Source organism: Hakea prostrata, chromosome 1, assembly GCF_041222555.1.
Source record: "Hakea prostrata isolate BN-2017 chromosome 1, UWA_Hpros_2, whole genome shotgun sequence".
Lineage (NCBI taxonomy): Eukaryota > Viridiplantae > Streptophyta > Magnoliopsida > Proteales > Proteaceae > Hakea > Hakea prostrata.
In genome coordinates this window covers 71311800-71325143 of record NC_142600.1, presented here as the reverse complement: position 1 = coordinate 71325143, position 13344 = coordinate 71311800, and the positions used below count along the sequence as shown (strand labels likewise).

Below are 13344 nucleotides of genomic sequence, written 5' to 3'. Positions count from 1 at the left end.
TCTTCTGTGTTCTGCTTCTTTTCCTCTTTGGTGCTCTCTATTTTTCTTGGTTGACCCCATTTCTTTCCTTTTAGTGCCAAGATAAATAGGGGCTATAGGATTAAAGCATTCTCCCTTAAAATCAATAGCTGAGATTTTTCAGGTAGTCACAAAAAACTCTATCCAATTAGTTCACTCCATTCTCTTGCCTCGTGTCTTTATTCCGAAATTAGTTTTTTCAGACTGCAAGTCTAATAAGACATATTTTTCAAGCAAATCGTCATTAAAACAAAGAACAGCATTCCAAGTTCCAACATAGAGACATGAGAACATAGTTTTACACAAAAACGGGTCTCTCATGGTAAAAACATTACTAAACACCCGCAGTTTCTGAGGATTTAAACAAATCGTAATCGAAGCCTCTTCAATGACAATATAATTGTTAGGTTTCGAAAATTTTCTACCAAAAACAAGGTGTAGAAATAAAGTGATCTCCCAGGGAATGACGACAATTGTGGCATGGAAATTCATCCAACTCTAGCGTAAACTTCAATGCGGTGAAAATAAAATATCATTGAACTAGGACAAATGTGGCATACAAAGGAAAAATAGGGACCAACAGATTGTAAGAATTTCAACATTTGCCTAATTACAAGTGAAATTTAATGCTCTACTTTAAGCGAAGACCAGGGACATTTTTGAGACCCATTTTTCCAAGGACCATTTTTGTTATAGCGGGAGGATTGTCAAGCCCCATACTCCTGCTGAATTCATTAGCAAGCTCCACAAGGTGAGACTTGTCCCGTCCTACTGTCTTATTAGAATTGTAGTAGCCAAGCCATGCTTGGTATGCTGCTTCTTTGTTCTTCAACTCTACCTGAGACAGCGCCCTTTCAACCTGCTCATACAAACAGTCACACAGACAAATCAAATTTAGTTCCATGATCTAGTAAAGAATATCAGTTTTGACAGTTGCTCGACTCGGCAAAGTCACCATATTGTGCGCATTTCTACCGTTTAGTGGATTTGACCAATTGTCTAAGTTTACATGTTAGGAATCACTAATTTTCCTCTTAGCAGTTGAATGAATACAGTAACCTCACCAGGCAATGATTATATGTTCACCTTGCTTGTCCAGGTGATCTTGCAACTTGCAAGTACCCTTCCAATTGTGGTCCTTGATTTCCTTTTACAGGATGTTGGTTTCAGAATGGATGCTTACACTAAACATAATAGCGACCCATAGCGTAAGGCAACTAGTCCTCTGACATGATAAGGCAGACCATCATCCTAAGATTTTATCTCTGGTTTTCTAGTAAGCAAATCACCTACAGAGAACTCATACCTAATCATTTCCAGCTTGTCAGAGTTAAGTGGAAAAACACTCATATCACCCCCAGCCACTCAAGAAGTCTACAACATTTGATGATTTGGAAGTGAGGGAAAATAGTTGAGGCGAAATATGGCTCTGGAATCACTTACTCTCTTTATTGTATCTGGGTCAATTGAGGGTGCTGAGGCCTTTTCTATTGGCAAATCCTTGACACTAGATAAGAAGAAGTCCTCCCATGGTGCCAGCAACAATATACCCTTCCCTTCTTTTCCTCTGCGACCAGTTCTACCAAGTCGATGAATATACTGTTCTCTATCAGATGGCACGCCGAGCTGCAATTACAACCAACGGTTAAAGTGGAAGATACAGAAAGAAACAATGTAAGTAATCAATATTAACAAACGGACTTACAGAAAAACACATCACACTCTTAAGTAAATTTTATAATGATTAAACATTTAATTGATCACCAATTTGAGGAAATTATCCACAAAAGTTGTGAGGGATCCTCCAGCCAAGTAGAAGGTGCTAGAGTAGAGGACGATGAACTTTAGGTGCAAGGTCATTCGCTACCTTTTAGTCAAACCAAAGGGCTGTAGACCTATATTACTATCTTCCCCTGATTAGTCAATTGAATATGTTTATCCACTACATTTAAGCATTGGCTACATTTTAACAGCATAAAATTCCAGAATAGACTAAACTACTTAATAAAGATTTTCCAACTTTGCAGTCAAAGAGATAACAGCAAGTACCTGTACAACAAGTGTAACATCTGGATAATCAACTCCACGTGCAGATACATCTGAAGTCACAAGAATGAGACCATTTGACTTCCGGAATTCATCAGAAATCCTGGTTCTATAACTCTGTGGCTTTCTTGAATGGATTTCCCGTACATTCAAGTTCAATTCAGTAAGAAGATTGGCAACAAGTCTGGTGACCATTGCTGTCGTGCAAAACACTAGAACCTGCAATTTCAGTGCGAATCAGGTATAGATAACATATTCTTGGAAGAACCACCATACAGAGAACCATGGTTCAAATTTTAGGTTGAAATACTAAATTTCAGAAGAAATATCTCAGTTTCAACACTAGCGGGATACGAATTGAGGGGTCTTCAGTGTCTCGATTTTTTCACCGAAATGGACAACATTTCAGTCGTATACATTAATCATTTTGGTCATTTCAGTACCATTTTGATTTCGACATGATGACAACCAAAAGTTTTAACCTTGTAGAGACTAGATAGTCAGATGACATACGATACTGACCTAGGATTAGTTTAGCTCCAGGAGAAGAATATTCACATATCGTTAATTTGTTATGAACAGATTTAAAACAAACCATTGTTTATTGAAAAATCAACCAATTTTGTGCTTTTTAACTCGCCCAAATACCCTATTCAACATTCCAGAGAACAGTATTTGAAACTGGATCATACCTTATACTCAACATCCTCAGAAATATGCTCTTTGAGAAGAAGATACAGTAGAGAAAACTGTTTGTCTAGGGAAGCAATTAGACGCATTTGTCTGACCTGAAAGAATACCAAAGTTAAACATCCGTGATGTTAGTTAAGTTTTAAAGATTGTCGCAGAAGTGGAAATAGTAGACAAAACATGAAAGAATGGCCCACCTGAGAGTGTGTCTCTGCACTACCCTCCTCAACTGTGTTAATAAACTCATGGTCTCTTTTCAATGCAATATGGCAGATTTGACGGACCTGGATATGCATCAGACAGCACATAAAGAACTTACAATAAAACTACAAGATGTTTTGGAATATGTGGCAAGGAGGGAAAGGGACCTCTTGTGGGACAGTAGCTGAAAATAGAAGTGTTTGTCGTTGTTTTGGAACAGCACCAATGATTCTCTCAATGTCTTTCCGGAATCCCATATCCAATAGGTGATCAGCTTCATCTAGGATCAGTACTTTCACTCCCATAAGACGAGTTGCAAAGCCAGCAGTGTTCTCAAGATGATCTTTTAACCTTCCAGGAGTGGCTACGAGAATCTGAGGGTGTCATGAATGTGAAAACCAACATAGTAAGGTTACACATCATAGATCATAATCTCACTTTGGCAAGGATAAAAAGAGAGTAACAGAATTATAAGAGAGGAGTCATATCAGTTTCTGGTGGAAGGACTCAACTTTGGCAATGGAAGAACCATGTTGATATTTTACATTTTCTATCAACCCTTGCCTTGGGTTAACTAGGATGATATTCCAAGTAGATCACCTGATTTTTCCAATCCACTGAGTCAAGGCAAACCTAAATAGACTGAGTTAACAGGACAACTCAACCAAATGATGACTGGCACTGAGTGGTTCAGCCCATCCCAAAGATAGAATATTACAATCAAAATTCGTCGTCAGATGTGGCATATTTGAAGAAATACAGCTTAGGATCAGACGCATTCTGCCAAAAGAGAAGGCAGAAAGAATGGAATCACTAAATAGTCTTACTAGTCTAATTATCTGACCTTGTCTTGAGGAGCAATCTTTCTTAGGTGACTGTCAACTAAGCAAAACCTTGGATGGTCAGGATCAATAACTCTGGTCAGCCTTTTCATGGACTTGGTTTCTTATAAGATTTAAAGGGCTCCAAGGTGGGATGGAGACTGACCGCATGGATGTTGAATTTGGTGAGTAAGTGGATGTTAACTTTCGTTTGAACACAATGGTAGCTCACCTGACAAGGGTTTGCTTGCATGCGTTTCTGTTCTAGAGCTAGCCTGGTCCCACCAATTACAACCTGTGCACCAATAGAAGGATGATACTTCAACAGGGTCTTAGCTTCTGCGGCAGCTTGATTTGCAAGCTCTCGAGTTGGGCATATAACAAGCACAAGGATTGGGGGTCTCTTTTGATCATCACCAACAGCATGTGATTTTACAACTTCTTCGATTGCAGGAAGCTGAAACCAAGAATTCACCATAAGCATCAGGAAACTTCTGGCCAACTAGACAACAAACTGTTAATTTAACATCCCAACATGTGTCTTTGAAGCTCAAAATTTGCTTTACCAGAAAGGCTACAGTTTTGCCAGTGCCTGTCTTTGCCTTGGCCAGAACATCTTTACCTGGAATACAAAATTGATAACAGTGAACACCATCATCAATCTAGACTACTGACTATAAGTGATACGGTGGCATTAAACAAGCTGCATGTGTTAAGCAGAAAAGAAATAGTATACTTGTAGAGAATTGTGACTAGCTAGCCTAATGAAATTAAGGCGACCAAACCCCTCAAAATAAAAATAAAAACCCTCAAAAAAAGAAGCCAAATATGGCCTACTGTGCAGCTCTAAGATATTTTCATATAATGGAACACAATGGCATCCAACATATATATAGATAGAAGACAGGAAAATATTTAACTTTATGCTCATAAAAACACGTGGATATCTCTTAGTAACATCAATATTTGAAGCTACCCAGGCAGCGTTACTTCTGGAGTAATCCCTCCACCGTTATCCCACCAAATTCATAAACCATGCACAATTCAACCATAGATCTAAAATTTAATGACTACCACCAACCCAAAATGACAGGAGAACGAACCCCCCCCCCCCCCCCCCAAATATATATATATATATATATATATATATATATTTGTGTGGGGGGGGGGGGTTCCGTATCACCTTTCTACTCATGCTGTGAATATTAGAATTACATTTTGCCAGTAAATAAAAAGGGCAGAGTAATACCTCTTAAGAGGGGTTTTAGTGATGGTATAGTACTACAAAATACTCCACAACACTATAACCCCAGCAAGAAATTCTCTTAAGCTCAACACATATGTCACTGGGTCACATAACAAACCAGAACTTGAATTACATCCCATCTTCAATACATATACATAACTTTATGGACAATATCATCCTCAACATCTACCTTTTCATGGACATTCCAAGCAAGAACTACAATGCCTCTTCTTGTATACCTTGCCACCTACTACACAGTCTTAATCCGACATTCATAACAAGTTCACGTCCTGAAGCATCCGTCTTAGTTCTAGTTTCAGCATCTACCACCAAAGTAATTTCTCCAATAAAAAATTATATAATTTGCCGGATTTTTGGCTATAAACCTCTTTGTACATAAACAATCTACACACCACCTAACACCAAACATTAAATTTTGTAACATGAAGCAATGAACCACAAACCAAACTTTAATTTTTCTAACTGTTAGTGCATTGAATTACAATTCAAGGGTTGTGAATAATCATAATTCAGTAGTAAATCTCTACAGTCCATCAGCCAAAAACTAATTAACAACTATTACTCCTTTTACTGTTATGAAACATGCTTAAAGAAATCAACCTTTCAGAATGACAGGGAGAGTTGCCTCCTGCACCATGGTCATTCGCTCATATCCTGCATCCTTTATTCCTTTTAATGACATGGGGGAAAGGGAACACTGATCAAATCTACAGAGACACAAAATAAGTCAATATTTAGCTAACAATATAAGAAAGCCCAAGCTAAGAAAGCAGAAAGCAAATCATGAGTTTTCCACGTGTTGTTAGAACTTAAATCTTAGTTATCCAAACTATAATTCTAACTCTGAGGAGTGTTAAATGTTCTCTATTTAAAGTGAAGAATATGAGGTGCAGATGGAACACATTATCCTTTTGCTCTTCTATAAAGCATAAACAGAGCGACGACAATATGGATTCTCAGCCAAGTCTAAAGATCCTGGCAGTCATCTTTTACATCAAATGTTGTCTTATGTTTTATATCCAATATTGACCTAAACAGATTAACTAAACCCAACCAATGTGTGTGAAAACTCTCTTAGTCCATAGTTTCTTGTGAACCTAGGAACAAGAGAAGACGAATAATTAGGGCCATTAGGCCACAATTTTTTTATGACCCTAGGAATATGAGAAGTTGAACAATTAAGGCCATATACTGCAGTACACAGGTAGTATTTGATATGAGGAACTCTGATGGTAGAATGACTGTATTTCCTGTTGTTGGTGGCATCTGGCTGAAGCAAATAAAAGGTTCATGTATTTGCATATCCAATGCTGACACACATAGCATCTAAACTCAGAGGACAATATCAAGAGTCTGCAAATAAACTTGAATGTACAGTATGGTAGTCAAGAATGTGTGGCATTGACGACTCACCTAGTCTGACTCAGGTGAGAGTCGGTGGCTGAGGCTCCGGTGGTGCTCCGAGGCACTGGCTGCAGGTTGACTTCTTCGGCTGGTCCAGGTAGTGAATTTGCAATATCATCATCATCTTCCTCTTCCTCGCTATCTTCTCCACTTAGCAAATCTCCAATACTATGTCTCAAATCCTCAGTATCTTCGTCGTCTTCATCCTCTGAAATTTTAACAGGTCGCTTTGAAGCTCTTCCCCCAGAGTTCAAGTTTGCATCCTTGCGTTCCTTTCCAGAATTGAAATTAGAGTCCCATGCACCTCTTTTAGCTTGAGAAGAAACTGCACCTCGAAATTCACGCCCCCTCATACTTGGAGAAAATTCTTCACTGCTGTCTTCCCCAGTATCACTCCTAACTCGTCTCTGGAAATGCGACCCAGTCCCGCTACGGGAACTGCTCCCGTTCCTTGCAGAGAACCCATCCGAAACATTGTTTCTCCGGGTCCTTGAAGACGTAACTCCACCTCTCCCGCCTCTCTGGTTCTTCGTCGAGGACCAACGCTCGTCTCTTTCCTCCTCCTCTGTTTCACTATTACTTATTCTCTTAGAGGAGCTGCTGCGATTTCTAGTGGCGAAATCATCTGAAAACCTAGAAGACATAACTCCACCTCTTCCACCTCTTCCACCTCTTGTAGAGGAAAATGAATTCCTACCCCTACTCATATCTCTGCCATTATCCCTACCTCTACCCTTGTTCCTATCCATATCTGAATCATCATCACTCTCGCTGCTACGATTTCTAGCGGCGAAATCATCCGAAAACCTTGAAGACATAACTCCGCCTCTTCCACCTCTTCCACCTCTTGTAGAGGAAAATGAATTCCTACCCCTACTCGTATCTCTGCCATTATCCCTACCTCTACCTCTGTTCCTATCCATACCTGAATCACCATCACTCTCGCTGCTCACCCGAAAACGAATAGAATCAGTCTTTATTTCACCGATCCAATCACTGAGCTCGGCTTCATCCTCGACAAGACTCTTTGCCTGCCAACCTCTCCCGCCAAAATTCCCAGCTCGAAATTCCCCTCTCTCCGAGCCTCGACTATGCGAGAAATCCGATGACCGACGAACAGAAGAACTCCCACCATTTCGAGGACCAAACGAGCGAGTTGAAAACCTACGGTTTTTGAACTGGTCACTCTGCATTTCGTATTTCAATTTGAAAGGAAAAGCTCGACTGAGAATCGAGATTCCGTGACACGACTGGAAGCTTGAACTGTCGAGTCTCACGGAGGATAACCCACGAGAGGAGACAGTAACGTTGAGCAGGCGAAGGCGAAGAATTTGACCAGGCATAGTAAATAAAACCTAGTTCAGTGATAAATTTAGCATCAACAACAGAGAAATGGTGGAGCGGTAATGTATAGCTCTCAGGTTCAATAATCGAACAAAGGAACCGAAATCACCAATAAGACTTGTAGGGGCTGTGGATTATCGTCTAGTCTTCGTAACAAGAGAGAACGAAGGCCGCAGGAGAAGATAAGAGGAAGTCACCTCAGCTAGGGTTTTAGCGAGGTTTTATCAGCTCTCCACTTCAAAACTGGTTTTTATGTCTTTTCCTTATTTGCTAAACTTGGTACTGAGGTCCATCCAGGCCAACTTTCACGCACATTGATTACATCCTTAGAAGGAGCTTTGTGATCCGTAAAGATCGAACCCATGACCTCTCCACTGAGAAAGTATAGATCTTACCACTCTTCCAACTCTGCATTGACAACTTATAAGCATTTGTTAAACTCATTTATGTTCATTTGGTTAATAACTTCCTATAACATTTGGAAGATTAGGAACAAAGTTGTCCTCATAAAAAATGCAATCTCTAATCCTATGTTAGTCCTTAACAATATTAATAAATAGATGCAAATTTTAAATCTTTGTCCTCGCAGTACCAATGATATCTTTAATCTGGACTATAAACATCATACTCATTTTGGATTGTATATACAGGATAACAAAAAACTTGAGAACATGAAATAATTCTTATGCGTGTAGGATTCTTTTCACCCACAACAAACCACACTGGGTGTGGTTGGGGCCTAATCAACAAATATGCACTTGGAAGGGGCGGTCGCAATCTTCAACCTTGAGGAGGATGCAACCAAAGGAATCATTGCCGGTTTATTAAAGGGTATGAGGACAGCACAAACAAAGGAAATACATGTCACAACTGCTAACAACTAGAGAACTGGATACCAATAGTCAAAACAAGATGACCCCATAACTGCGGCGAGTCCGGATCTGCGAGTGGTGATGGAAGGGTTTTTTTTCTTCTTTTTTTTTTTTTTTTCATATTTTCACTGGTGGGCCCCACCTTTTTTGTGGTGGAAAACCCGACGGGGAGGTGCTCCCCGTCGGGGGTGATGATCTGGATTCAACTGCGGCAACTAAACTTGTACAATTGCGAGCACTCTTAGGAGATATCAATTTTAAACCTTTTAAATGTGACACAATACAATATTGGCTTAACAATGTATGTCAAAACACTCTCATCATTGCACATACTACTGATTGGATGTATCTCACTAGTTTGAACATCTGTAATTGTTAATTTGTTTTGTTTTCAATCAACCGAAAAATAAAACTTTAAATCATATAGAATTAAAAAAGATCGTTTTAAGTTCTAACACCCCAAGTACAAGACAGAGGTTTTACAACATTGAGAGTCCATTTATAATCTTTGAAAAATAAAAATATCATCTCGACTATCCTCTGAATTATTTTGAGATTACCTAAATATCCTTGTAACAAACAGGAAAAAAAAAGAAAGATTAAACAGTATTGTCAAGTGAGTCAACTTTTTAAAAACATGTACTTACACTTTTTATGTACAAGAATAAAAGGAGCCATTGCAAATTACAGACTTGCAAGGGTCAAACCCATGATCTCTCCACTAAAAGTATGGATCTTACCACTCTACCAACCTTGAATTGACAATATATTTCTCATGTTGTGTCTTGTTCATATGCTTTAACATTATGAGATGAGAAATGACTATTGCACCCTAATAGAAAAGCCAAAAAAAAACCCTAGAGTTGTAACGATCATCACATTAGACACTACCATGACAAAGTATTATGCCCAAATAGCATTCTCTCTCCTTTATGTTTAATACAAACACAATATAGTTTGATGAGCACATTTATGTGTGAAATCTTAGGGCATAAAACATACATTTTATACACTTAGAGTGGAGTTACTTTGGGTTTTATGTTGTTTTTGCAGATTTTAGGACTTTTCAAGATTTAAGCAAATATTTGGAGTTTTAGGCTTGAATCATGCTATTTTACACGTAAAGAAGTCCATTCAAATTCTCAAATGCGAAAATGGGCCTGATCTGGAGCATGATGGGCTAGAGATGTGTGATTATGGGCCAACTCCGAAATATTGAAGAGATAAATAAGGCAAATTTGATCTACGGCTGCGATTTTAAATCAAATCTACAGAGATATTATTGAGAGAGTCCAAATGGAAAAGAGTCCTTGCATACCTCAATATTTTATCTCCTATCTTGGATTTAATTAAATAAAGAAAATGAGGAAAACGAATTATATTCAGAAAGAAAAAGAGGAAAAATCCCGTTTCTGAATGCCTCTGTCCAGTTTCGATCAAACCCTTCATTGAACGGTCATCCGATGTCCGATCGTGCTGATTTTTGGAGGAGAGCTTCACGACTACTTAAACCTCATATCCAATGGTGGAATTATGCATCTGATCTCTCTAAGTCGGCGCGATTAGTACATCAAAACCCTAATTGGCTAAGTCAGATAGAAACCCTTATTCAAATTCAGCCGTGCTTCATATATCATGTAAACTCTATAAAAGGAGAGCATACTCCATCAAAAGAGCAGGTGTTCAAGAGCTCAGTAGAAGCATTCTTTCTTCTCTCTTCAGTTTATTTAGCTTTCTTTAGTTTTATTTGCTTGCATTTGTGAGATTTAAATTTTTAGATTCAATGTTTAGGTTTAATTTATATGTAATGCAATTTAGTTCAAGTTTCAAGTTTCAAGTTTTTAGATTTGTTTTTCTCTGGGTCTAGCAATTGCAGATTTAGATCATTCTAGATCTATATCTGGTTGTTAGGGTTGGTTGAGATTCGAATCATTTGTTCAATTCACAAGTAAGTAACCTTCTTTATTAATCTTCTCTCTTCCCTCCATTCCCGCTTCTATCTACCCCTCCATATTCTTAATTTAGGATTTACTTTCAGCATTATTTATTGTTCTCCCTTCCCCTGGATCCTTGATCAGAGATGCCTACAGTCGTGCCTCTCTTTGGTTAAGGCTTCCTTTTCATTTTATTGTTTTGTTTATTGCTTTGTTATTTACTTTCTGCCTATTCATTCATCATCTCGGTCCACATAACCAGAGCAAGCCTACAGGCGTGCCTCGCTTTCACGTGACGGGTGGTGTTGCATCTGCATTTTAGCTATGAACTAAATTTCTCTGACTGCTTTAAAATACTAACTGGTTTTACTTTTTTTTCCTTTTTATTTTTATTGTTCACATTTTTTTTTTTCTTTGTCTTTTATTTATGAATTGATTGTGTTTAATTTATTTTTCGTTTCAATTCGATTGCATTAGATGTATAGATTAGGATCGTTTAGTTTAGTTAATTAGTTAACAAAAATAGAATCATTCCACTATGACATTACTATTAAGAAGTTGAATTCTAAGTGGTATATCTCCTTGAGATCGACCCACTAGCTACACGATAACGTGCGCTTGCGGTTATTTTAAAATTTCACAAACATAGTTCAACACAATTTTATCCATATCATATTAATGGTTGGTAACAATTTAACAGAATAAGCATACCTAATGTACTTAATCCTTCAATGACTGGTAGAGGATCCCAACTCTGTTACGAAGAATTTTCTCCAACCATTAAAGTAACATCTGTACTGAAAACCGAAACATTCTTCGGCTATAGACCGCAAATAAAAATACAATGTTTTTACAATAGAAAAAGTGTGAAATACAGGGTACAGTACAGTAGGATCTACATTGGAAACTCTACTCTTTCTCTTACCCAAAAAAAACTCTACTCTCTCTGGTTCATGTTCTTGAGAGTTGAGACCAAAGAAACTAATCTTTTGTATTAGTAAAGGTAGAAAATAAAAAGACATCATCCCTCACCTTCTTAAGCGACTCCATCCTTCAAAACCAGTGTATTATTCACTATTAAGTAGCTAGAACTTCCCAGATCAATTCTGGATCATAAGATGGCAACCTCGACAGAGAACAATCACCATTAAATTCCAAGCCCTTCTCCTCTGCAATCACTGGAGGCTTCATTGAAAGCAGAAGGTGATGACTTGACACTCCTTAAAACATCCTCTTCAGAATTAGAAGGTGAGAACATTTCATCACACCATTTCTCACCAGGAACGTATGAAGAGGACGAAAATGGCGAAGACGAGGACTTTACCTTTCCTTCTTTCTTACTCGCTTCACCACTATCACTCCCACCACCTTCATCAAAATTGCTTCTTTCATTACTGGATTTCTTTTTCCTTAGTTTCTGATAGATGGACTGAATTTTGGCATCAACAGAAGACCTCAAAGCACTTAGCTGAGCAGAATCTGGAAATCCAAACTTAACCCCATCGTGTCTGAGGTTAGGAAAATTCAGGCGAGCGTACTCACCACGTAGTTTATACGCAGCGCGGTCGTAAGCATATGCAGCTGCTTCGGCAGTGTCGTGTGTTCCCAACCAGATCCTCTTCCTGTTCTGTGGGAGTCTAATCTCTGCAACCCATTTGCCCCAGTGCCTTTGCCTCACTCCTCTGTAAAGCTTCTTCCTATATGAAGATCGCCCAGTACCTGTAATTGAGCAATTTTGAATCCTGTAATCAGGAAACGGGAAGGTCAATGCTGTTCGACGAGATGCTTCAGTGGACCTGCTTTCGTTGCTGAACTTTTGCAGTACCTCCTTCTGGCGAAGATAGACAGAGGAACCCAATGGTTCGTGTGTTTCACTGGTTACAGGGTTTGAAACTGGGAATTTTGAGAAGATTGAATCTAATGGGTTTGTTCCGCCTGAGAGTAAGAGTTCAGACAGAGATGAGCAGATGTCAGTACCAATCTCGAATGACAGTGGAGCTCCTGCATCTGTGTTTGTTTCCATTTTACGAATAAAGAGACAGCGGAAGAAAATGTGCAGAAACTGAGAGAACTAAAAAAATCACTCCCTTGTTCTGCTAATGAAGACTAGAACAAAAATAATTTCACAGAATTACACGATGGAATGAAAAAAGAAGGACTGAATTTGGAAATCTAAACAATCTCAAGAACCCAGATATGAGATTTGAAAGAGAAATGAAACGATGAAGGTGGAAGAGAAAATAAGGAATGAGGCTTCACCACTGAATCTAGGTTTGACATCCATGGCTAATATATTTATAGTTATAGCTCACAAGGCACTGTTTTCCTCCCTCAGTAACATGCGAAGAACAGTTCCCATTTGCCTTCGGTTTCACAGTCTGGTTACAGGAATACTGAATTCCCGTTTTCTCTTTTCTTTCTTTCACACACACCAAAAAAAAACCACAGTTTCCAAATTAGTCCATTTTATAGTTGAAAATTCAACAAAAACTGATGAGGAACATTTTACAAAGTCGATAAACACCAGAGATAACTTGGGGTATTAATGGCTAATAAAAAGTATCATTGACTATACCTGAAATGATTTGGATACAAATATATATTTTTCAGTTGTAGATATGGACAATTAATTCTATCATATCGTATTAACTAAAGAAAGAAATGGTCAACATTAAAAAGTAAAAACAAAATCCCACAAATAATAATAGAGATGTTTTCAGCCATTCAAAATTTCAATAACCTGATGT

The 13344-nt window shown here is 38.4% G+C and overlaps 2 protein-coding genes across 2 annotated transcripts; both read right to left on the bottom strand.

Annotated features, from left to right (window-relative positions):
• Window positions 1-75: 75 nt before the first annotated feature.
• Window positions 76-8034, bottom strand: LOC149029754 (DEAD-box ATP-dependent RNA helicase 31-like). The gene is made up of 10 exons (XM_089142094.1): window positions 6457-8034; window positions 5644-5750; window positions 4343-4398; window positions 4009-4233; window positions 3123-3329; window positions 2952-3038; window positions 2757-2852; window positions 2068-2283; window positions 1462-1644; window positions 76-877 (listed from the first exon to the last, which is right to left on the bottom strand). The coding sequence occupies exons 1-10, from the start codon at window positions 7788-7790 to the stop codon at window positions 650-652; spliced, it is 2739 nt and encodes a 912-aa protein (XP_088998220.1). The 5' UTR covers window positions 7791-8034; the 3' UTR covers window positions 76-649.
• A 3256-nt stretch (window positions 8035-11290) lies between these two features.
• Window positions 11291-12758, bottom strand: LOC149029753 (ethylene-responsive transcription factor ERF061-like). Its single transcript, XM_089151391.1, is given in 2 exon segments — window positions 11291-11783; window positions 11785-12758. Coding segments are annotated over 2 exon segments (945 nt in total). The 5' UTR covers window positions 12621-12758; the 3' UTR covers window positions 11291-11674.
• Window positions 12759-13344: the final 586 nt, after the last annotated feature.

Bases quoted from the DNA above. Each gene is read 5' to 3' on its own strand.
- LOC149029754 (XM_089142094.1), bottom strand. From the start codon at position 7,790: ATGCCTGGTCAAATTCTTCGCCTTCGCCTGCTCAACGTTACTGTCTCC. The intron at 4,399-5,643 runs GTTGATTTCTTT...TTTGTATTCCAG, and splicing joins TCTCCCTGTCATTCTGAAAG to GTAAAGATGTTCTGGCCAAG. The intron at 4,234-4,342 runs GTAAAGCAAATT...TCTTGGTTTCAG, and splicing joins GCAAAACTGTAGCCTTTCTG to CTTCCTGCAATCGAAGAAGT.